This window comes from Leguminivora glycinivorella, chromosome 5, assembly GCF_023078275.1.
Source record: "Leguminivora glycinivorella isolate SPB_JAAS2020 chromosome 5, LegGlyc_1.1, whole genome shotgun sequence".
Taxonomy (NCBI): domain Eukaryota; kingdom Metazoa; phylum Arthropoda; class Insecta; order Lepidoptera; family Tortricidae; genus Leguminivora; species Leguminivora glycinivorella.
In genome coordinates this window covers 14,404,589-14,426,531 of record NC_062975.1, presented here as the reverse complement: position 1 = coordinate 14,426,531, position 21,943 = coordinate 14,404,589, and the positions used below count along the sequence as shown (strand labels likewise).

General features: G+C 36.1%; 2 protein-coding genes across 3 annotated transcripts in view; one reads left to right on the top strand and one right to left on the bottom strand.

Moving 5' to 3' along the window:
* Nucleotides 1–1,088: 1,088 nt before the first annotated feature.
* Nucleotides 1,089–3,203, top strand: LOC125226302. Its single transcript, XM_048130240.1, has 3 exons — nucleotides 1,089–2,248; nucleotides 2,339–2,441; nucleotides 2,751–3,203. Exons 1-3 carry the CDS (start codon nucleotides 1,197–1,199, stop codon nucleotides 2,931–2,933), a joined length of 1,338 nt encoding a protein of 445 aa, XP_047986197.1. The 5' UTR covers nucleotides 1,089–1,196; the 3' UTR covers nucleotides 2,934–3,203.
* A 2,121-nt stretch (nucleotides 3,204–5,324) lies between these two features.
* LOC125226018 (endocuticle structural glycoprotein ABD-4-like) overlaps nucleotides 5,325–21,943 on the bottom strand; it is a 38,060-nt gene continuing 21,441 nt past the window's right edge. The window contains exons 1-4 of one of the 2 annotated variants that reach the window (XM_048129831.1): nucleotides 21,404–21,520; nucleotides 12,670–12,797; nucleotides 10,827–11,001; nucleotides 5,325–5,695 (exon numbers count right to left, since the gene is read on the bottom strand). In XM_048129831.1, the coding sequence (XP_047985788.1) occupies nucleotides 5,597–5,695; nucleotides 10,827–11,001; nucleotides 12,670–12,797; nucleotides 21,404–21,406 (405 nt within the window). In that variant the 5' untranslated portion in view covers nucleotides 21,407–21,520 and the 3' untranslated portion in view covers nucleotides 5,325–5,596. Of the gene's footprint in view, nucleotides 5,696–10,826; nucleotides 11,002–12,669; nucleotides 12,798–21,403; nucleotides 21,521–21,943 lie in introns of those variants that run through there. The other variant, XM_048129833.1, reaches the window with a different exon arrangement.

Sequence of the window (21,943 nt, the reverse complement as noted above, 5' to 3'; positions counted from 1 at the left end):
ATAAAAACACAAATGTTTTAAAATTGTAATCAACGTAAGTGAGTACTTTTAAATCATTCAGATTAACCTTTTAAAGCCCCAATGATAAACACAATCATACGTCATTTTTAATTGCTTCTTATCCACTATTCTACACGAATGTTCATTCCGCAGCGTACTATGACAAATGCCCGCGTCTGTTACTATTCCAACACAGCAAATTATTGCATTATGCGGACAACTTTGGGTTACATATATTACATTGTTATAATGGGCACTTAATATATGAACAAAAAGAAAAAATGTAGCATAAATCTTAGTACCTACCTATTGTTTTAAATATCTCGAGAAAACCCCAAGCTCCGGCTCAGATTTGTTATAGCCTACTTTCGACACTAATATTACATAAAATTGCCACCCCATTTCAAAATGCCTCTGTCCCGTGTACGTACAATCTGGTTACTACTTACTGCATTTTGGGGTTGAGGTGACCAGATAGCTATGTTCCTAAGTGGGCCACACGCAACGTTCATAATAATTAGCATGTATTGTATGCCATGACAAATCATAAAACATTTGTTCGTTACATATTACTTATTTTGACTGTATTCTTTTGATTATTTTTAAGGTTAATTATAATTTTGTAATCAGTTGGTATACTCGCTGGCTTTTTTTTTGCAAATCAAACTCATGTTAAACTATATTACCGAATGATTCCATATACATCATTTGACGCACTACCAATGTATCTATTAAATATTAATGAACTTTTAAACTGTATGAACTACATAGATAGGTAACCCCTATCTGAATTAAGTTTTTATTAGGTATTAGGCATTTTAAATATTCCAGCCCGTTTTGTTTTTTGTTTCAAGCTAAATTCCCAAAATAATTATAGTTTGTTTTGACTCAAACCACAACAGCTAATTGGAGAATAAATCTTTATTCTTATAATAAACGAGAATCTTTTGAATATTTGCTTCCTTGTTCAAAACTATGCAAATATCTACTGATGTCATTCGGTATTTATATACAACAAAGAAAAATCTTCACTATATAAATATAAAATTAATCCAACTTGTCTGGTTGGAGTAGTGTGTAGGCGCCTAATCGCCGAAACATTCCAGCTTAAGCTGGCTATTATTGACTCATCTTCATTAATTTACTAAGCGCGGGCGTGGTGTGTTGTTGTGTATTTGATATTTTAGTTTATTATTATGCTAGCATTCAAATTAATTTTATTTGCACTAGTAATATCTAATGGCGTGTTAGGCCGTGACACTCGCAGAAGAAGCACAAGCCTCAAACAAGCTGAAGATGAATACAAGTATAATCACCCACCGACGCCGCAAGAAGCAATACCAGTAGCAGTGGTCTATGAAAATGAAAGCAACCGCGAAGATAAATCAATTACAGGTGATATTACACCAGATAAAGGTACTGATGATGTGAGTACAGAGCCACAAAGTAAATTAGATTCAGATGTAAAACCAGAATCCACTTCCACTGTAAAAGTCAGTAATGATGAAATAGAGCTTACGAAACCATCTAACGTCGAGGAAAAAGAACTTAAAGTAACTACTTACAGACCTCAAATAGAACGTCATATACCGGTAGCTGTTGTTTATGATCCAGAACCAACATATCAAAAGCCTATATCAAACAGAAATAGGGCTACAAATAAAAGAAAAAGAATCCAAGAGCCTGCTGTGGAAGAAAAACATACAGAAGAAGAAGAAGACAATACTAGCTTTACTCCGCAAGTGAACGGACATACTGGCCCTTTGATTCCATCTGCGAACAGAAATGTAGACTTAGATAAGAGGCGAAAACACCGCCGGCCTGTTGTGGAGAAGCAAACTGTTGCCACACCTATTCTCAATGGGACTATATTCACACTATCAAAACATCTGTCTATTGAAACAGAGATGCCAAGCAATTTCCACAAACCTACTAATGAAGAAGCTAAAGTTTCTCATGGAAAGGAAATCTCCACCAACCCAATAGTAAATAAACACGAACAATTGAACACACAAGACGAAATACAACGCGTTAAATCAGAAATAAAAATATCTAAAGACAGCAAAAAACGTCCTAGTATAATAGAAGATAAAAACAATCTAATCGTTAAGGCTGATAAAGCAAGAAAACCGAATACAGACCATAGTGAACAATTTAAACGTGACAACTCAACACGAGTCCGTGAAGTAATTCCAATTGTTCAGTCCGAAAATGTTGTATTTTCACATTCTGGAAACTTCAAATACAGGTAAATTACTCGCAACTACATATTGCGCTTATCATCTCAGAGTGTTGATCTTATTTTAGCCGTTTTATATATAATATGTTTAAATTTCAGTTATGAGGGAGGTGATGGAACAAAAGCCTTCGAAGCGGGAGAACTCAAAACCTTTGATGATGAGACCGCCGGAGAAGCCGTCAGCGGTGGTTTTTCTTATACGGTAATATAAAACTTACGTGAAAAGAGTATTTACAGTTCTTGGTCTTTCAAGCTGGAGATAAATATAGAATCATCAAAAAATAAACAATTACTTCTGTTATCAACTTTATCATAGACAAAAACCAAAGGTTACTTTTCTGCTGAGATAAAGCCAAACGTAAAAATTATCAATTGATTGAGCAGAAGAGAGATCAATGCTATTGGTCGATTCCTCTTTTGTTTGTTTAGGCAATTTTCTCCTCAGCGACAAGTCAGCTTTAACAACGAATTGAGGGTTTCACATAATAAATAATGCTGTATTCTATTCCAGGCTAAAGATGGCAACGAGTACAGCCTGTCCTACACAGCAGATGAGAACGGCTACCGGCCCGTGGGCGCGCACCTGCCTACGCCGCCCCCCATCCCGCCCGCCATAGCACGTGCGCTCGCCTACTTAGCTACCAAGACAACTCCTGAACCGGTCACGGAGTCTTTAGCAGAAGATGATGCTTAAATTATTTAAGGAATTTAATTATAGGTAAAGAATGAGTATTTTGAAATTACATTCTCTTTTATTACGCCCCTCAGTCCTTCTATACCACACATGAAGTTATTCTGCTACGAAGACTTAGGCAAGAGAGCTACATTAATCATACCTTGTACATTATAACTTACACAGATAAAGAGACTTGCTAGGTATAAAGTAGTTGAGAATTGTAAAGTTTTATGAAAGTAGAATTTTATTAATATTTAAGATCTCTATAAAGATTTCTATCCTACAAAATATTTATTTTTATTACCCTTATACCCAGCTTATAACCCGGATTTTACTTAAGATCTATTACACGGGTTTGTCACCTAAGTCAACAATAATCTAAAACCATCCGAGGACAGATTACAGTGGTGTTACATTTCAGTGAGTCAAAGTACATACGTGATTCATAATAAGCGTAAATTTAAATCCAATAAACTGATGTCATTCCTAAACCATCAAACCAAAGAAATAAATAAAGACATTGTTTTTGTGAAGAAAAACATCTTTCAAAACAATTCAAAGTTATTTTTGTACATGAAAATGATGTAGTTTTGTTATCAGTGCATCTCGATCACGCTAATTAAGCTATAAATCCGATAGAATATAAAAGCAGGCGCGACGATGTCAGTTAAATACGCACCTGTGTTCGAATTGACCTCCTTGTCATCCTCATCCAACTAAATGTTACATCCTATAACAAGCCTGTCTGCTCACCTTGACCTTATAGAGCCTAACCTACCCTTGTGTATATTTTAAATATTTTTTGGCAGGTGATCGCCAATTGGTTCATTTTCTTGTTTTTTTTTTATGCGTCCCCTTGTAATTACTTCGTACTATATATTACTCATATTACCCAAGTGTGTCAAGTGTATCTTTCCAAGAATATAATCTTATGGTGTTCTCACCAATGACCTTGTGAAGACGCTCACTCTGCTGAACGGGTTTGACGAGGAATGTCTGTTCGCTCAACCTGTTCACTTTTGCTTTCCACGTCATCTTAGGGATCCGTCTGTGGAAATGAAATTGAAATAAAGCGATGAAGATGTCTACAAATCATAAATACTGTGCCAATTTATTTATAAACGATAAACCCTGACAATTATTGATATTTTGTTATAGTCGATTATTGATATCTTATCTTCCAGTTTATTCGTCTTTAAGAGCATAAATAGTAGGTATAATCATAAGTAGAAGAGAATTCATTTTACGCATTTTACTGAAAAGCAGTTTCTGCTTAATGTAGTTTCTAAACTATTTGTACTTAATGCCTCTAATAACAGCATTTTATTTATTATTTATTTTATTTTATTAATATAACTAGCAATACATGAGGAAATCTCATAAATCCCTGTCACATTTACTTGTTAGAAAGTGACAGCCACAATGAAAGGCGATAAGTGATAAAATCGCGATCATCTTGGTCCTGATCTGGAATTATGTCGCGGTAATCGTTATGATACAATATTTCCGAGGCAAATAAGGAGGATTCTTTAAAGGTTATTCGGATACATACCGATACGCTTTACTTTCCCACGCCGCTGCGGTGCTGTTTAATATACCTCTTAATTAAGCTACTAATGGAGACACACGTTTTATCTACTTAGTTCGTGAGCAGTTAAAAATAAAAAGGAAAAATATATAAATAATATGAGATGGATGAATGGCGACATGTCTCCAGTAAACTTGAGAGATAAATAAACTAAGATCGTGAAACCTGTGTAGAGATAATGCGTTTTTAATAGCGTCACGAGAAATTACATTCATTGTTTGTAAAAAGTGAGAGCGCCCACAAAGTTACTTACTATAATTTTACTTAGAATCAAAACTTACATACATGCTCCGTTCAAAAACTCATGTGACGGCTTTAATTAAAATAAAGTGCACGCAAATTAAATGAAAATAATAAAAAATTAAAACCGCTATTTCATTAGATTTTAAGAACTTATATTAAATTAAATATAAATATATATGACATATGTAGATATGCCATTCTTTCAGCGGCAGGTAGGTAAGTTAAATACAGGAAGTGGCGTTTAATTTTACACCTAGTCTTGAACTTGTTGTTTGCTGCATGCTAATTACAATACATTCGCACATGACAAATATGTCATATGCCATTTTTAGACATTCTTGAAAGTTATTTTTGGCATGGTGTCATTTTGTCATTGTGTTACCCAAAAATGACGTACCCAAAGTTTATGAAATTGTAATTAAAACACGTCGATAGTTGTCACCTAAATTACACTACGCAGAACAATATTTATCATTTTTATCAATATCAAATACTTAGGTAGGTACTTATTTAGGTATTTGAAGTAAGGTGTGGATAGCTTAGCAGTTATAAGGGTAGCAAATGATTAAATGCATCAATTATTTTGCAATGCATCTTTGGCATTGAATTTGCTTTAATTTAATAAATAAAAAACATTTACATTGTATAAAAACTCTCGGGCATCTTCGCTTATCACAGATCAGTCACATTTTTTTGTTTTCTTTATTGCTGTTTGAATATACATTATTTCTACAACCGTTTTGTTGAGCCTTCTACAAACTAAAACGTCTCTAACTTTTGTTTGGCTGTTTACAAAACGGTGAAGCGAGTCGTTGAGTACTTGTTGTAGCCGTTGGGTAGTCTTTCAGTGTTAGTTTCGGCCTGGGGGCGGTGGGGGCAGCGTGGCCAGGTAATCTAGGGCCTTCTGGATCGCAGGCGGTATCGGTGGGGGAGTCGGCAGGTGAGCGCCCTGAAACACATTTGCAAAGATAACGTCAATAATATATTACCTATTATGATTTAGTAAATGAACATAATATGTGGGCCTTTTGTTAAAGACAGACAGGCAAGGGCCAACCCTTAGTCACTTTACCTTTCATATATTTCATACATACAAGATAATATTCAGTTTGCTTATCACCACCCCTTGTCTTATGTTTGTATCTGTTTTATGAAATATATGGATATATTTTATATATGCACGTTAGATAACTGTCAAAAAAGTAAACAATAAATCGTTGATTACAGCTTCGGCAGTTGTTGAAAAAATGTACGTAGTGTATAATGCCGACATAGAACTGAAGTTCAATGATTGCTTTATAATATGACATAATCAATAACATATTAGGGTCTATAACACCTGTGACGGCAATTAAATTACAAGTCAGAGAGGTAATAATGACTAATATTGATTATTATACTTCCTGAATATATCATTCAATGTAACAATTAATAACAAATGTGATCTTTCATTGCGAAGTCACTTACTAAATTGATTTCAACAGTCTTTCACAAAATAATATTTACGTAAAAATATTTACGGAACACTCCACTATTGGACTACATAGGTATCAATACCAATAGCTCTGTCTCTCTCTAAAACAGCTGCAATCTGCACGTGTTGATAAGCGAACGTCCGCGTGATGATCGTGAACTTTATTACGTAGGGCGTATGACTTAGTAAACAAAGCATTTATGATCTTTTTCTTATGTGCGCGATTTAATAGCCGCCTAGTCGGAGATAAGTCGGAGATAGGTCGGATGTCGGAGATACGTCGGAGATAGGTCGGAGATATGTCGGATGTCGGAGATAGGTCGGATTTAGGTCGGAGATATGTCGGATGTCGGAGATAGGTCGGATTTAGGTCGGAGATATGTCGGATGTCGGAGATAGGTCGGATTTAGGTCGGAGATATGTCGGATGTCGGAAATAGGTCGGATTTAGGTCGGTTGTCGGCGATAGGTCGGATTTAGGTCGGAGATATGTCGGATGTCGGAGATAGGTCGGATTTAGGTCGGAGATATGTCGGATGTCGGAAATAGGTCGGATTTAGGTCGGTTGTCGGCGATAGGTCGGAGATAGGTCGGATGTCGGAGATAGGTCGGAGATATGTCGGATGTCGGAGATAGGTCGGAGATAGGTCGGAGATAGGTCGGAGATAGGTCGGATGTCGGAGATAGGTCGGAGATAGGTCGGATGTCGGAGATAGGTCGGAGATAGGTCGGATGTCGGAGATAGGTCGGAGATAGGTCGGATGTCGGAGATAGGTCGGAGATATGTCGGATGTCGGAGATAGGTCGGATTTAGGTCGGAGATAGGTCGGATTTACGTCGGAGATATGTCGGATGTCGGATGTCGGATTTAAGTCGGAGATAGAGGCTATAAAAGGGTCGAAGCGAGCCGACGCGCGTCATTCTTAAAATATCTACAAGACTAACAGTGTCTCTGGCTTTCGTGTGTTATACTGGTGAATGAAGTTGTTCTGCTATTGTTTCTTTGTTTGTTTTTACTTGGAAATTATTCTAAGTGATTGTAAACTTTGAAATTGTGTCTCTGTTTGATTGTGCGGGGACAATATCGTCGTACAGTTGAACTTAGACCTGTGGTAGAATTGCTTTACCGTCAGTTGTGGGTTTATTTTAGTATTCTATTTGTAGTGTAGTGTTACATTTTAATTAAAGTGTAGTGAAGTTTTCTGTGCTTTGTTTCATGAGTGCCGTCAAGCAATACAAAGACTGGGTCGATGTATGGCTGGTGCTTGGAGATAAGTCTGTGTTTGGTTTTGTAGGGAGTAATTCTTGCAAAACTAAGCTTAGATTATAGCACGTAAAGAAAACTTCACTCGTTTATTTAGTTGGTCAGTAAAATTGAATTTAGTAATTTTCTATGGGGTTATTTTGTGAAAGTTATAAGCCAGATCATTGTTTGTGACAGACTGTTGTCCGGCTAGGCGCTTCTTCCCTTACGGTGTCAAACAAGGAGCGTTTAGGGGTCTTTTGTTCCAAGTGGAGGGCTTGGGCGCTTTTATTTACTTACAAAAGCGTATTTTCTCACCGGTCTCAAAGAGTCCAACTGTTAGATGGAAGTGAGGACTTTCACGATTGACGAAAGACATTAGGAGTAATCCTTGCTCACTGAAGTCGGCAGTATTTGAGGCTGGGGTCCTATATATATATATATTTATTTACTCGGTGTTCTGGTTCATGCTGGCGTTGGTCGCTGGAGATTTCGGTTGTGATCGATCCATATCTAAGTAAAGTCTGATCGCAGCTGGGTCTCCCATGTGGCTGGTACTGGTGTGTCCTAGAATACTGGATATATACACGGATAGGGCGATCTACTCTCTGCTACCCTAGCCCGCGGGCAAAAGCAGAGGGGGGGATCAGAACTCAAGCCTATAGGTTGCCTATCTCAGCTTCGCTGGCTGAACTGTACAGCTTATGGTAGGGATACACTTGTGCATATTCTGAACACAAGATCTATGGTAAGTGAGGGTCTGTGTTTCAGATATGTTAGAGTAGGAAAAACAATAGGATTAGGGTAGAGTCACACACTATTTCTATGAAAGTAGAGTTCTCTTATGATTGGTCTTGGAATATAATTGGTCAACGTGTATTGTGGAGAAATAATTTAACTACTACTACTTATATGGTTTTAATGGACTTTAAATGTGGTGTTTACTATCTTAAAATATGTGGTAAAACTGGTAATTTATAAAAACTCTTATTACTTAATTTATTTGAGTGAAATTAATAATTGTGGTAGCAATTTCTGATTTTTCGGTGTGGCTGCGGGACACTTAGTGTTGCTAACTGGTTTTTCAAGGTAAATTCTATCAAGTTGGTTAGGGAAACAAACTATTCTTTGGAATAAAAGGTATAGGTTTGTTATAGGGCCCAGTGGCATGCGAGCGCCGTTCACTGATGGAAAGTCAAAAGCTTAGAAAAGTTTGACTTACTTAGTTCTTATAAAAGTTAGCGACTGCTCGGTGTTTCGTTGAAGCATTGGAAGGATCGAGAAGTTATGGTCTATTAGCAGTATTGGGGAAAGGGGGGGTTTAGCTAGGGAAAAAGGAACAAAACAAAAAGGGGGTTAGTTCGTAGATAGATAGCCCTTCAGGCTTACTTGCTTAGGATCCTGATAAAGTGGTTTGATCAGGTCAGGGGTCCCATACCGCATCGCAAGCCCTTGCTCAAGCCGGGACCACTAATAAGGCGTAGCGGATGATTACCAAAATATTTTTTAATATTTATTTCATGTATGTTTCACTCACTAACTTTTATTCTAAAAATTTCTTTATTACGTCATTAATTTTCTCACATATAACTTTCTAGGCCTAAATCTGATAAAATACTCTTCTATAACACTATATTATTATGCTACAATAACCTTTATTCTTCTTTAAAATATAAATAAGTAAAAATTTAAAAATCAGTCAAAAATACAGCTGATACTCGGGATACCCCCATTTGCCAGAATTTCATTTGCCATAATTTTATTTGCCATCCTATTCAACAATCATAATATTGTTTCTCATAACATCTTATGCCATAATCATTGTTTACTATATTAATCTAGTGCCAGAAACTTTGTTTCCCATAAAGTCAGTTTCCATAATGTCATTTGTCAGAATCATCGAAATCCGTAATTACCACATTCCATACCATCATTTGTCATACAAATTAGCGTCCAGAAAAGTCAATTTCCATAATGTGCTTTGGCAGAATCGAAAACTACTACAATAGGTACTAGAAGGACTAGAGAATGAAACTGCTATCAGAAAGTAGGTTAGGTTAGGTTAGAACTGTGACCCTCTGGAAAATGAAACTGCTATCAGAAAGTAGGTTAAGTTAGGTTAGAACTGTGAACCTCTGGAAAAGGAAACTGCTTGAAAAGTAGGTTAGGTTAGGTTAGAACTGTGACCCCCCGGAAAATGAAAATACTATCAGCCAGTAGGTTAGGTTAGGTTAGAACTGCGACCCCCTGGAAAATGAAACTGCTATCAGAAAGTAGGTTAGGTTAGGTTAGAACTGTGACCCCCTGGAGAATGAAACTGCTGGAAAAGTAGGTTAGGTTAGGTTAGGTTAGAACTGTGACCCCTGGAAAATGAAACTGCTATCAGAAAGTAGGTTAGGTTAGGTAATAATATGGGCAACAATTAATATGGCAATAATTGCTAATGGCGTTTGAATATTCTATGAAACCATATTATTGCACTTAATAATATGGCTAACAAATAGTATGGCATTGTATGATTATGGAAGGTAATATTCGGATAAACAACGAGTATGTCATATGATTTTTATGGTAAACAAATCATTCGGGCAAATGAAATTCAGGCAAGTTAGATTCGGGCAAATGAATATTATGTTAAATGACTGTCGGGCAAACAATAGACAACCCTGATACTCATTAAAGGATCTAGGTTATCGCGGTTCACATCTAAGGGTTCTACTTATTCACGCTAGACGATCACAAGGCCAAATTTAAGGGGTATATTTAAAGGGGGGTTAGCTATAATGTTGGTTAGTCAAGTAAGTAAGTAAATAAGTAAGGTGAGCGGAGGTTTAGTTACAAACTATATGTCTCATTAGCTGCAATCTTCAACTCTCGTCCAATGTTCAGCCATGTGTTATGTGGGACATATAATGTTTAGAGAACTTGGTTCAACGTAGAAAGAATGCGACATAGTGACGACATAATATCTGATGTAACCAGACAAGCCAATTCAAAAAATTAACAAAGAGACGTCACTTATACGCTCGTTATTTTAGAGGGTAATTTCAGATTTTATAAAACCAGTAGCCATTGGGTTGATTGATAACAGTGCCATGCCACTAGGCGCGGTTTATAAATTAATATTTTGAAAAAAACCCCGATATAGTAGATCGATTTTCATGAAACATGGCTAAGAACACTCACGACTAATTCCTCAGATTTCAAACAAAAAGAAACTAAATCTAAATCGTATTAATAAAAAATACGATGCCACAGACAGACACACTCACAAACAGACAAACGGACAGACATGTCAAACTTATAACATCCCGTCGTTTATGTGTTGGGGGTTAAAAATAATGACCTCAGATGAAAGAGTTACCTCAGGCTTGAACCCGTTCTCATCATCAGCGATGTAGTTGAGATTGATGACGGTGCCATCTGGCGCGGTGTAGCTGAAGCCGCCCTGCGCGATGATGACGTCACTGCTGTCTGGCCCTGATGCCTTCTTCAGCGTGCCCGTCTCCTCTGCCTTTATGCCGTTCTCTGTTTCAAAGCTGGAATGGTAAGAAGAAACTTTGATATAATATATGATGTGTACCTTAACATATATTTATTTAATGTCTGGATTGGTGATTGAATTGTAGAGGGTTGGATTACACTTGTGCAAAAATGGGTTGTGATATACAATGTATTTAGACACTTAAGGCTACCTACTGCAGCAAATGTATAATGGTAAAGAAATCCATACTAATATTACCTCTATAAATGGGAAAGTGTGTGTGTCTGTTTGTTTGTTCGTCCTTCACGGCAAAACGGAGCGACAAATTGTCGTGATTTTTTAAGTGGAGATAGTTGAAGGCATGGAGAGTGACATAGGCTACTTTATGTCTCTTTCTAACGCGAGCGAAGCCGCGGGCAAAAGCTAGTATTTTATAACCCGGGTATTTCTTGGTAAGTAAAATATACCTACATGTATTTTATAGTATCACATTCATGAGCTGAAATAGATCTCATTTAATTAAAAATTATAGCAGAAATTATATAATTCTTCATAATCAATAAAATTCTTCATCTATTCGCATTTGAACTTTACTGTCATATACATTTTAGTGAAGAGATAATAATAACCTGTTGCTGACAAGTGTGTGCGTTGATGTCTTTTGGTAGGCGTTACCTTTGCCATAACTTGCTATCGCAAACGCTTATTAGATCAAATCTTTCTATCAACATTAAACACTGTTTATTCGACGAAGCACATCAGTTATATTAGCCATGGTTTCTAATCGCTAGATGGTATTGCAGTAAATCACTAAATGAACGAATTTAAATAAGCATTATATTATGTAGTTATTTTAAAAATGGCTAACTACTTTATCAGAAAAAAATCCCGACTTAGACGTCTCAAAATCTAGGTTTTATTACTAATAGCTAGCTATGAATGGATTAACTTGCTAAATATGCTAATAATCACTTGCAGTTATGCCACGGTCACGATCAAATCCAAAAACTTTGTCGACTGAACTTGAACTTAAACATCAAAATAAATCAATTCTGTCATCAAATTGTACCACATTAACATTAACAAAATATAGAAATTAGGTCAAGGAATATACCACCTACAGCAAATTCACTTTGACTATATTTCTGTGAATATGAATAATTCAGATGTGTGTTCAGATTGGCTGTGGATCTGCAAACGCGTGGTTACTCAATTATCCTCCTCACGTATGCATGCGTCATTGCCAGAATGTTTAGGATCGTCTTCAATATCCGATATGAAAGTCTTTATCAGATCCAATTTTTTTTTAACAGTGATCAGTCACTAGTTGTTTTTAATACATAAATAGGGCAGGCAATTGATCACTGTTTAGTAAAATTTAATCAAATAAGGTTGAAACTTCAGATCGTGTGGACTCAACTTTATTTTGCGTTGCGTGTTGATTTGTGTGATAAGACTAGAAGATACCTGCTTGACATTTAGTTGCCTAACGGAAATACCGGCATGTTCATGTATACCAGCGTATTTTACAATTCATAAGTACCTACTTGGATTAAGATTCATAAGCTTTGAAATAGAATATCATCCGTCGTACGTCTAGGTACGCCGACCTGTTGGTCGAAGGCATGCTTGTGTATTTTTCTCCCAGCACCATCCATGAAATACTCCCACATAAATCATCTAATTACCATCATCATTTGACGATACTACCTACTACTATTACCTGTAACGGTAGGAGCCGTCGACCTGCTGGTCGAAGTCCTGCTTGATGATCGCGATGGCCTGGTCCGCGGACTTTTGCTGAGGGGCGCCCGCTCCCAGCGCCACGAAGCACATCAGTAATATTATCCTCTGAAATCAAAAAATATAACTAGGTTATTACTAGTAAGTATTATGTATTAACACGCCTACTTGGTAATAATTTAAATTCATAATTATTTCTAAAATAATTGCGCACGATAGAGTTAAATCTAAAACAATAATTTTTAGGGTTCCGTATTTTTACAAGTATTTATGACATCAAATGTGTGTACATTTTTTTTTTCAAATTATCAAGTCCCTCATTTTTTTTCTAAAATAAAGCAAACTGATGGATATCTGATTGACTGCTAAATTAATTCATTCACATAAACTAGAAAACTGCACTGCATTTACATCGATTGCCGTAAAAGAACGCCTTAACAAAACGTTACGGCAAATAATGTTTGGGGACCAAGCGATCAATCATAATAAATAGGCTCTAAACTATATCGTTTTAGCACACAAATTAATCAAAAGAGCATCTATTGTGCATTCAAACGTCTTAAAATAATCCTTGAATGACTAGGTCAAGCTTGTCAAAGACTAATTGGATAGGTAGCTTGTTTTTAGGCCAGCGGCACGAACATACTTAAACAAACACGTAATGTCCACTTGCTAATTGTACCCACAAAACAAATACAGTTTGTTTTAGTACACAACAGAATAATATAGTCGTAACTACATACAAATTACATAGAAAAATTGCGTTTTTGTATGAGGACAATAAAAGTTGTGGCACGCGGCCTTCGCGTGACGAACACGCAAATGCTGCGTCCAATAAGGGCTATGATTATCGCTATTCGATTGTTTTACCGAAGGCAAATAAATATGCAGTGTTCACATAGCGTTGCAGGCCATATACGAATTTCCGGCAAATAGGTATTGTGTTCAATACATTTACCTAAGAGGCACGTGAACCTGGCCGCCATACAATCGAAGTAACGTTCTGAGGTAACATAAAGTTACACATTAACATTTAAGTAGTTAACGTAATTCGTAATTTATCTTATATCTACCTACATACACCTAGTTCTAGTTTCAAAAAAAATATAAGTACAAAAAATATTTCTTAACAGCTTTTAGGATGCAGGATCATTTAATTCTCAGGATAATCTGCTAGTAATTAACAAGTAATTGTACAAGTAGAAAAAGTTCGGAATTAAATAAACAGAGACGTTAAGTCAGTACTCGTCTTTAAAAATATATAAACGTGTTATAATTTATCTTCTTACAAAATACAAATTGAGTGTGATTTTTTTATATGAATGAATGAATGAATGAATGAATGAATGAATGAATGAATGAATGAATGAATGATTTATTTGCATGTGAATATTGGGTTTACATTATTAGGTTTTAGGTACAATATTTTATATTCTAATCTCCAAGATTCTACCTATACAGGTGTACATGCACTGTATATTGGCTTGGCTCGCTACTAATAGTAATAGAGTTTCACCATACTACAGAAAACTTACATATAACGAGACTTATTATAAAATGTTACAATATGAGGCTATAATACAATTATACATCAAAATTATTAACAAATTAGGGATAAACATGTCATAGAAATTACAAAACAATAAAAAAAGAATATATAATTACATGATTTATAAAACGGCGAATTTTTGATACGTTATCATACATCAAGTTGCGTAAATTAACTAATAAATAAAATATTAAAAGATATATTATACAGATTGGATAAGTTCTACGGTAAGCATATGAAGGCTTGTGTTGTGGGTCAGACACCGATAATTATATTATAAATACAAACATTTGGCGACCGGTCTGACTCAGTAGAGTCGGTAGTGACCCCTGTAGTCGGTAGTGGCCTACTAAGCCGCGGTCCTGGGTTCGAATCCCGGTAAGGGCATTTATTTGTGTGATGAGCACAGATATTTGTTCCTGAGTCATGGACGTTTCCTATGTATATAAATATGTATTTATCTATATAAGGTCCTAATTTATTAGATGCAGATATTTTTACAGCTGATAGTACTCGGTCTCTGGATTATATTAAACCGTGAAACATTATAGCTTTTACGATGTTTTTTAGAGAAAACGGAAAAACAAATTTGCTACGTAAAAACACCCTGTTTATGTGATTATTAAATGAATACTCATTGAACAGATTCTAGTACCTCTTTTACGTACCACTTAACTGTAACTGGCCACTTCAATGACATGTGCAGTTTTCCCGCCGAACCTTTACGACATTTACAACAAACAATTGTTGACATGACAGACAGTGTTATTGTGACATGTGATAATGCACATGATGATTTTTTTAGACGAAATTATAATTAATTTTTTTGTTAGGAAAATGAAATCAAAAAAGTTACATGAAAAGATTTCTTAATTTATATTTAAAGTTAATTATTTTAATGTAAAGTATCATGTGTTAAAATATCTGCAACTAATAAATTAGGACCTTATATAAGTAAGTATATCGTCGCCTAACACCCATATCACAAGCTTTGCTTAGTTTGGGCAGTTTGGGGCTTGGTTGATTTCTGTAAGGTGTCCCTCAATATTTATTTATTTAGCCTTATCGTTAAAATAGTAAACATGCATGACTCAGAAATAAATTAATTCCCTTTCCGGGATTCAAACCCAGGCCCATCGGCGTAATAGGCAGGGTAGTGACCCTAGCCTAATGATTAGTGAACCACTAGGTCAGACAACTCGTCAAAATTTAATTTATGGAACGTATTACTACTATATTAAGGTATAATAAAGTATTACAATGTATCCTCACATATAAAATTACAGGTTACCTTTTAACCTAAGCTAGATAGAATTACGAAGGTTACAACGCTTCATGGCCTAATGGCAGTAGATATAGAATTACATAACATAATGTCATCGTGGCCTTCCAATACTTTGTTATATAGGTCAGTACAGTACTAACAAGAGCGAAGTAGTCATATACTTAAGAAGATGGAGAAGACAAGGTATTTTAGCTAAAGCTTCATACTGAAAAAAAAAATAGATTCTCGAAAACGAAATACGAAAAACGAAACGAAAATAAGCGCTGGTGGCCTAGCGTAAGAGCGTGCGATTTTCGATCCGGAGGACCAATGAGTTTTTCGGAACTCATGTGCGAAATGTCATTTGATATTTGCCAATCGCTTTTCGGTGAAGGAAAACATCGTGAGGAAACCGGACTAATTCCAATAAGGCCTAGTTACCCTTCGGGTTGGAAGGTCAGATGGCAGTCGCTTTCGTAAAACTAGTGCCTACGCCAAATCTTGGAATTAGTTGTCACAGCAGACCCCAGGCTCCCATGAGCCGTGGCAAATTCCGGGATAACGCAAGGAGAATGATGATGATGATTTTCGAAAACGAAATCTATGGTTTTCATTTGAGCTTGTGCAAAAAGTAATTTCTGTAAGGGATGTTCTCCTTTAAAGGCCGTACAGGCGTACATATTTCTCTACCGGTTGTCATGAAACTTTGTGAGAAGTCCGAGAATTAAAATAAATAAATAAATATTGGGGGACACCTTACACAAATCAACCCAGCCCCCAAACTAAGCAGAGCTTGTACTATGGGTGCTAGGCGACGATATACATACTTATTTAGATAAATACATATTTATATACATAGAAAACATCCGTGACTCAGGAACAAATATCTGTGCTCATCACACAAACAAATGCCCTTACCGGGATTCGAACCCAGGACCGCGGCTTAGCAGGCAGGGTCCCTACCGACTGATCCAGACCGGTCGTCGAATTGTACGGATTTTTGTCTTTTCACAGATTTGAGAGTTGTGATAGGTTCTAAGATAAGTATCTCGATCACAATTCACTGTTATGAAATGTAAGCAACTAAAACTAAAACACATTCAATATAAATGATTAGAATCAATTATAAATTTCATCTTTCCAAAATCGATGATCCAGAATCGATCTATCTTCGATGAGGATCAGATTTATCGGTGTCAAAAGTATTATTTTTTGCAACGGCACTTTTCACACGGACATATCCAATCCATATTGTATATAAAGTCATTTTTGTCAGGCCGCTTGTGTAATGTTTATGTAATGCGACAACCCCTATAATCTCCGCATATTTTCACACACAATACATAGTTCGTTTTATTTCAACCCTTTACTTGCCTACTCGTAAATGGCACTGAATCTTGAGCAGTTCCAAGGGCTCTGCCTATCCCGTTTGGTGTAAGGCGTGAGTTTTACACACATCCGCATTATTTGTTCAGTTTTCGCATGCTTGACAAATGTAACTAGCTCTGGTCAAACAATTCGTCAGATGTATGATAACGAGGTGTTTTGCAAGCGCGGTGGGAAACGCCGAAGAATTCGAGTGGGCATTGAAAAACAATGCCTAAAGACAAAGACGTGAAATTACAGTACCTTTTATTTACACGGTGTAGGACCTTGTTTAAATGATAATAAGCAGGGTTCAAAATGTGCAAAAATAACACTTAGCCTTAGAAAGAGAGGCCATTGTGCGTAAATAGTTATGTAATATCAAAGACATATCGTCACTACTTTTAAAAAATCTCGTATCTCACGCTGTTCCTCAAAGTTAAAACGCAGTAAGTCTATATGCATTCCATACATACTTACTACAATTTTCTTTTCATTGACAGACGAAGATACAAGTTTTTTTAAAAGTAGTGACGATATGTAACTCCGTATAAACAGCTACAGTCTAATAAAAAAACGTACCTCAAAGAACTAGAGAAAAAGGTACGGAGGCATAGATGGCGTTACACCTTTGGGGAACGCTCGGCTAGATGGCGCTAATATTAATATTTGACATTTTAACACATAATTATCAAGCTAAGAATATGGGCCAAATTGTCAAAACTGAGGTTCAAAAGTTTTAAGCCTGTGTCGAGAGATGGCAGTCTATGCACTGTGATTACACAGTTTACTTTGACAGTAACTCTATATACTCGTAATACTCGATCCTCTTTGGTAATATTTAATTATTATTTCAATATTTACACTTACTTACTGTGGAGTAAAAGTTCGGTCTTTTTCCGCGAGTAATTAGATCATACGAGTATTTTCATAAACATGTAAATGGCATTTTTACATTGTTAATTTATCAAAGTTTTTTTATTAATAATGGAATTATGACTTTGCTAAGTATTTGTTGAGTTATTATTCATATGTAGTAACAAAATTAGACCAATCTCCGAGATGATTATTAATCGTAAGATATTTCTAAGATCGTGGCATGATCATAGTAATCATCACACGCATCACATATCTCCTTATATCCGTCATAGGTACATATGACAAATGTTTTTTCCTGTTATTTTTTCTTCCTTTTTTATACAAAGAAGTATTTTACTACTGAGACTACATTATGTATACCTAGTAATTATTATAGTTTGCATTGAACTCATATAAACTAAGCATGTATAGTAGGTACCTAAGCTTCGAAAAAAGTTGCTTACACGCAACAAGCCATCACTCAAATAGCACATGGTTAGTTCTCTGAATGAAAACTAGCAATAAAATTTAATTTGATGGCACGCTTGTCGCAGATGGCTTCGCTTAGGTATTGTGCCGTCCTATGCCAAAGTGACGTATGGGTCCTAAATTCTCGTGTGAATAGCAACCGGCCTAGCCGAGGTGACAATCGACGATTGAAACGCAACTGGATCTGTCGCGCCAATACGGAATAGCGATAAAGGAGACTAGAGCGTAAGCGATTATCACGTTGGCTACGTGACCTACTGTGTGATATGTAGGTATGTATGACTTTTTGGTTAAGCAGGCCATTGTATAGGCAGGGCTGGTTGCGTAACCACGGTCGCCCTATGAACCGGCTATGGGCACATCCTCGCCAGTAGATGTTTCAATATTGATTCCTCAAATGTCAACTTAAGGTTCCGCTGAACATTTAGCCGCGGTTACGCTTTATGGCTTAATAAATGTGTCAAGTGGGACTGTTAGATTTATTTAGCATAGCTACCTCTATTAGGCACACTCTTCACTTAACAATAAAACACATAAAAAATATTATAACTATTATAAGTAGTTTCTAAGTCAATAATTGTCTTTGTCGAATTTATAAATCTTTATTTGTTGCATTTTGTATGGGACTTCACATAAATTACTGGAAAATGTATCAATAAAAAAATTGCACACTTCTCGAAATACTCAAATACACAATATGTTCCAAATTTCAAATCCAGGTCTACACGACAAATGTTTGTATGTCACCATTCAATCTTTAATTGATACTTCGTGCAAGGGTCACGACCCTTAAAGAACCGTGTCTTCATAGTTGTGTCTAGGTATGTATCAATGTAAAGGTCGATACTTGACGTTAATAAAGGTAAATAACCTGGGTAAGCATTATAATATGTAGTCTTTAGTAAACTTGGCTAATTATAATATGAAAATTATGTGTAAAAAAAAAACAATTTCCGCAATTTTGTAATTTTGCAGTGTTGTGTTAGGTAAGATGCATGACCTTCGGGTTTTTTTACAAAAGTATGTGTGCTCATTATTTTCCTACTTATATTCCAATATAGTTATATAAATAATTTTAGTTTTACTCTATATGACGTTCCACCAGTGAATAGAAGAGATAACAGAAAGTTGGCATTTTCCGAATGGCGAGAAAAATGACAACAAAAATGCTTTACTCTGATAATTGGCAAAGAGCTGAGTCATTAAAAGTATTGTAATTATATTCTTACGACTAATAATATTTCTCTAATCAAGGGTGTTTTAAAAACATTAACAACTCCGAGAGGTGATGGGCTGATGCACGTAAATGAATATGAATAACAGGTCCGTAAAAACCAGCCAGAGAATAGGTACACTAAAAAAAATTCAATGAAAAAATAAATATACCAAACTGGTTATGATTGATGTAAAACTTTGCATTATATCTTTAAACACGTGTTTTATATGAATAAATAAATAAATATTATAGAACATTCTTACACAGATTGACCGAGTCCCACGGTAAGCTCAAGAAGGCTTGTGTTACCACAAACATTGTGAATTTACAAATTGTAACAAAAAAGTCTAAACAGTCAGCTTACAAGTTTTTGAGGAATGATTTAAACTTTTTATATTTTTTTTATTACCTCAAGGATCTTCCTGCGTTATCCCGGCATTTTTGCCATGACTCATAAGAGTCTGGGGTCCGCTTTAGAACCTATCCCTGGATTAGCCATAACCATAAATACTTAATAAGGTCAGGTGGGGTAAGGGGGACTATGGGGGAAGGGAAACACTGATTGATAACTCTGAATTTATAGACTGTAGCTGGGTCATTTGGTGGTCGGTAAGGTACTACCTAGGATTTAGTTCCAAAACAAAAACAAAAATAGCGCTAGCTCTAAGGAGTGTGCGTCCTTGACAAAAACAAAAAATCAGTTGTCGTGCTACAAGACCACGAGTTGGACGAGTATTATTTTTGTAGTGATTTGGGTAGCAAAAAGTCATGTCCGAAGACTTTTGATATCTGTAAATATTCCTTTATATGTTTAATGTTCATGTCTGGTATTTGAATTTAAGAAAACTATGCTGTAAATATGAAAATTCAACGTGATTCATAACACAACCTACAAATGACATACCGGGGTAACGGGAACTACCATAGCCGGGATAAGTGGAACATATGTTTCCTTTTCCCGATTTCAGGGGTCATGAACATTTTCAGAGACACATATTCTATAAGAACAGAAATTTTGTATTAATCCAAGCTTCAGTATTTTAAATACAAATAATTACTAATAATTAATAGTCGTTATTTAATTTGCAATACTGAAATTTGAATTTTCGAAAAAAACTTGTAAAAAAATCTTTAAAAACAATTATAATTTTTAGTTAACTACCCCTGTCTCAAGACCATATGTTCCCCTTACCCCGAATTTCAATTTATGTAAATATTTTCTATTTTAAACTATATGTCAAAGAACCAAAGTCTCCATTTGATTGATGATGTTTTTTTTAATTTACATTGCCGGTATAATCCACACTAGCACCAATACTTTGAGATTTTAGCGAACTGTTTCCCTTACCCCAAAACTCGGGAAAGGGAAACGGCAGGACCAGCCTAAACATTTTATAAATTTCCAGCTACATGCAATAAAGCTAGTTTCAAAATTAATTTCGCCCTAGAAAGCAGACTTAAAGAAGCATACTTTGTGTCGATCAAGATGAATATACGACATTAAATAAAGTGATTAGAGCTCGATGTAAAATATAAAAAATGAAGTATGTTTCCCTTACCCCACCTGACCTTACCTACTTTTACGAAAGCGACTACATATGGCAAGTTGGGTCTTATTAGATTAGTCCATTTTCAGCACGAGTTTTTCTTTACGAAAAACGCAATTACCTACTGGAAAATATATCGAATGATATTTCGTACTTACATATGTACGAAAAACTTATGTTCCGAATAACTCATTATTACGAGTCGAGGTTTGTACCTGCAGCCTCCGGATCAAAAGTCGCACGCTCTTATCGCTAGGTCACCAGTGCAGCGCTTACCCCTTTGGGTAATCACTAATTTATAAATGGTAATAGGAGTATCTCAAAGTAACTGAAAGGGTAAGTAAGTTCCCAGTAATCGTAGGTAAATTGTCACTAACACTGAAATTGTCGTCACAAAAAAAGTAGTTACATCTAAGGGCTACATACCATTATTTCAGTTGTTTCAGCAGTCTCGGGGTCCCATATGGTGGAGTCGGCGTCGCCCGCGCCGGATTGTACTTGCGCGTAATCACGCCTCCCTTTTATAGAGACGCGGGTTTGTCTAGCCGCTGCAGGGGAGCTGCACCGAGCGCAGGGACGGACTGGCCACTTGGTATCCTTATTTTAATTTGATGATATGAATTGAGTGATGGTTTTGATATATACCATCTATGTATGTTGTGGGAATCAATAAATTGGTCGTTTATTGATAAGAATCCTTCAAAGAGTCAACTGAAAGTGTAAGCTAGACAGGTTCCTAGAAATCAGTTTGTCTAGTCGCTGCAGGGTAACTGCCAAGTGGGGATGGACTGGCCAGTTCTGTTGGTATACAGGCGTCGGGCGTATCATTATTTCAGTTTAAGATAATAAGTGCACGGTGACTGCTTAATAATGTCACCACCCCCTTTCACCCCGTGGGTATCTTAGAACTCCACTGTGGGATGTGGGTTCAATTTTGGTGTGGGTGTTTTTGTTTTCAAATTCAAA

Coding starts and splice junctions, on each gene's coding strand:
- LOC125226302 (XM_048130240.1), top strand. CDS start 1,197: ATGCTAGCATTCAAATTAATTTTATTTGCACTAGTAATATCTAATGGC. Junction 2,249..2,338: donor TCTGGAAACTTCAAATACAG/GTAAATTACTCG, acceptor TTTAAATTTCAG/TTATGAGGGAGGTGATGGAA. Junction 2,442..2,750: donor GCGGTGGTTTTTCTTATACG/GTAATATAAAAC, acceptor ATTCTATTCCAG/GCTAAAGATGGCAACGAGTA.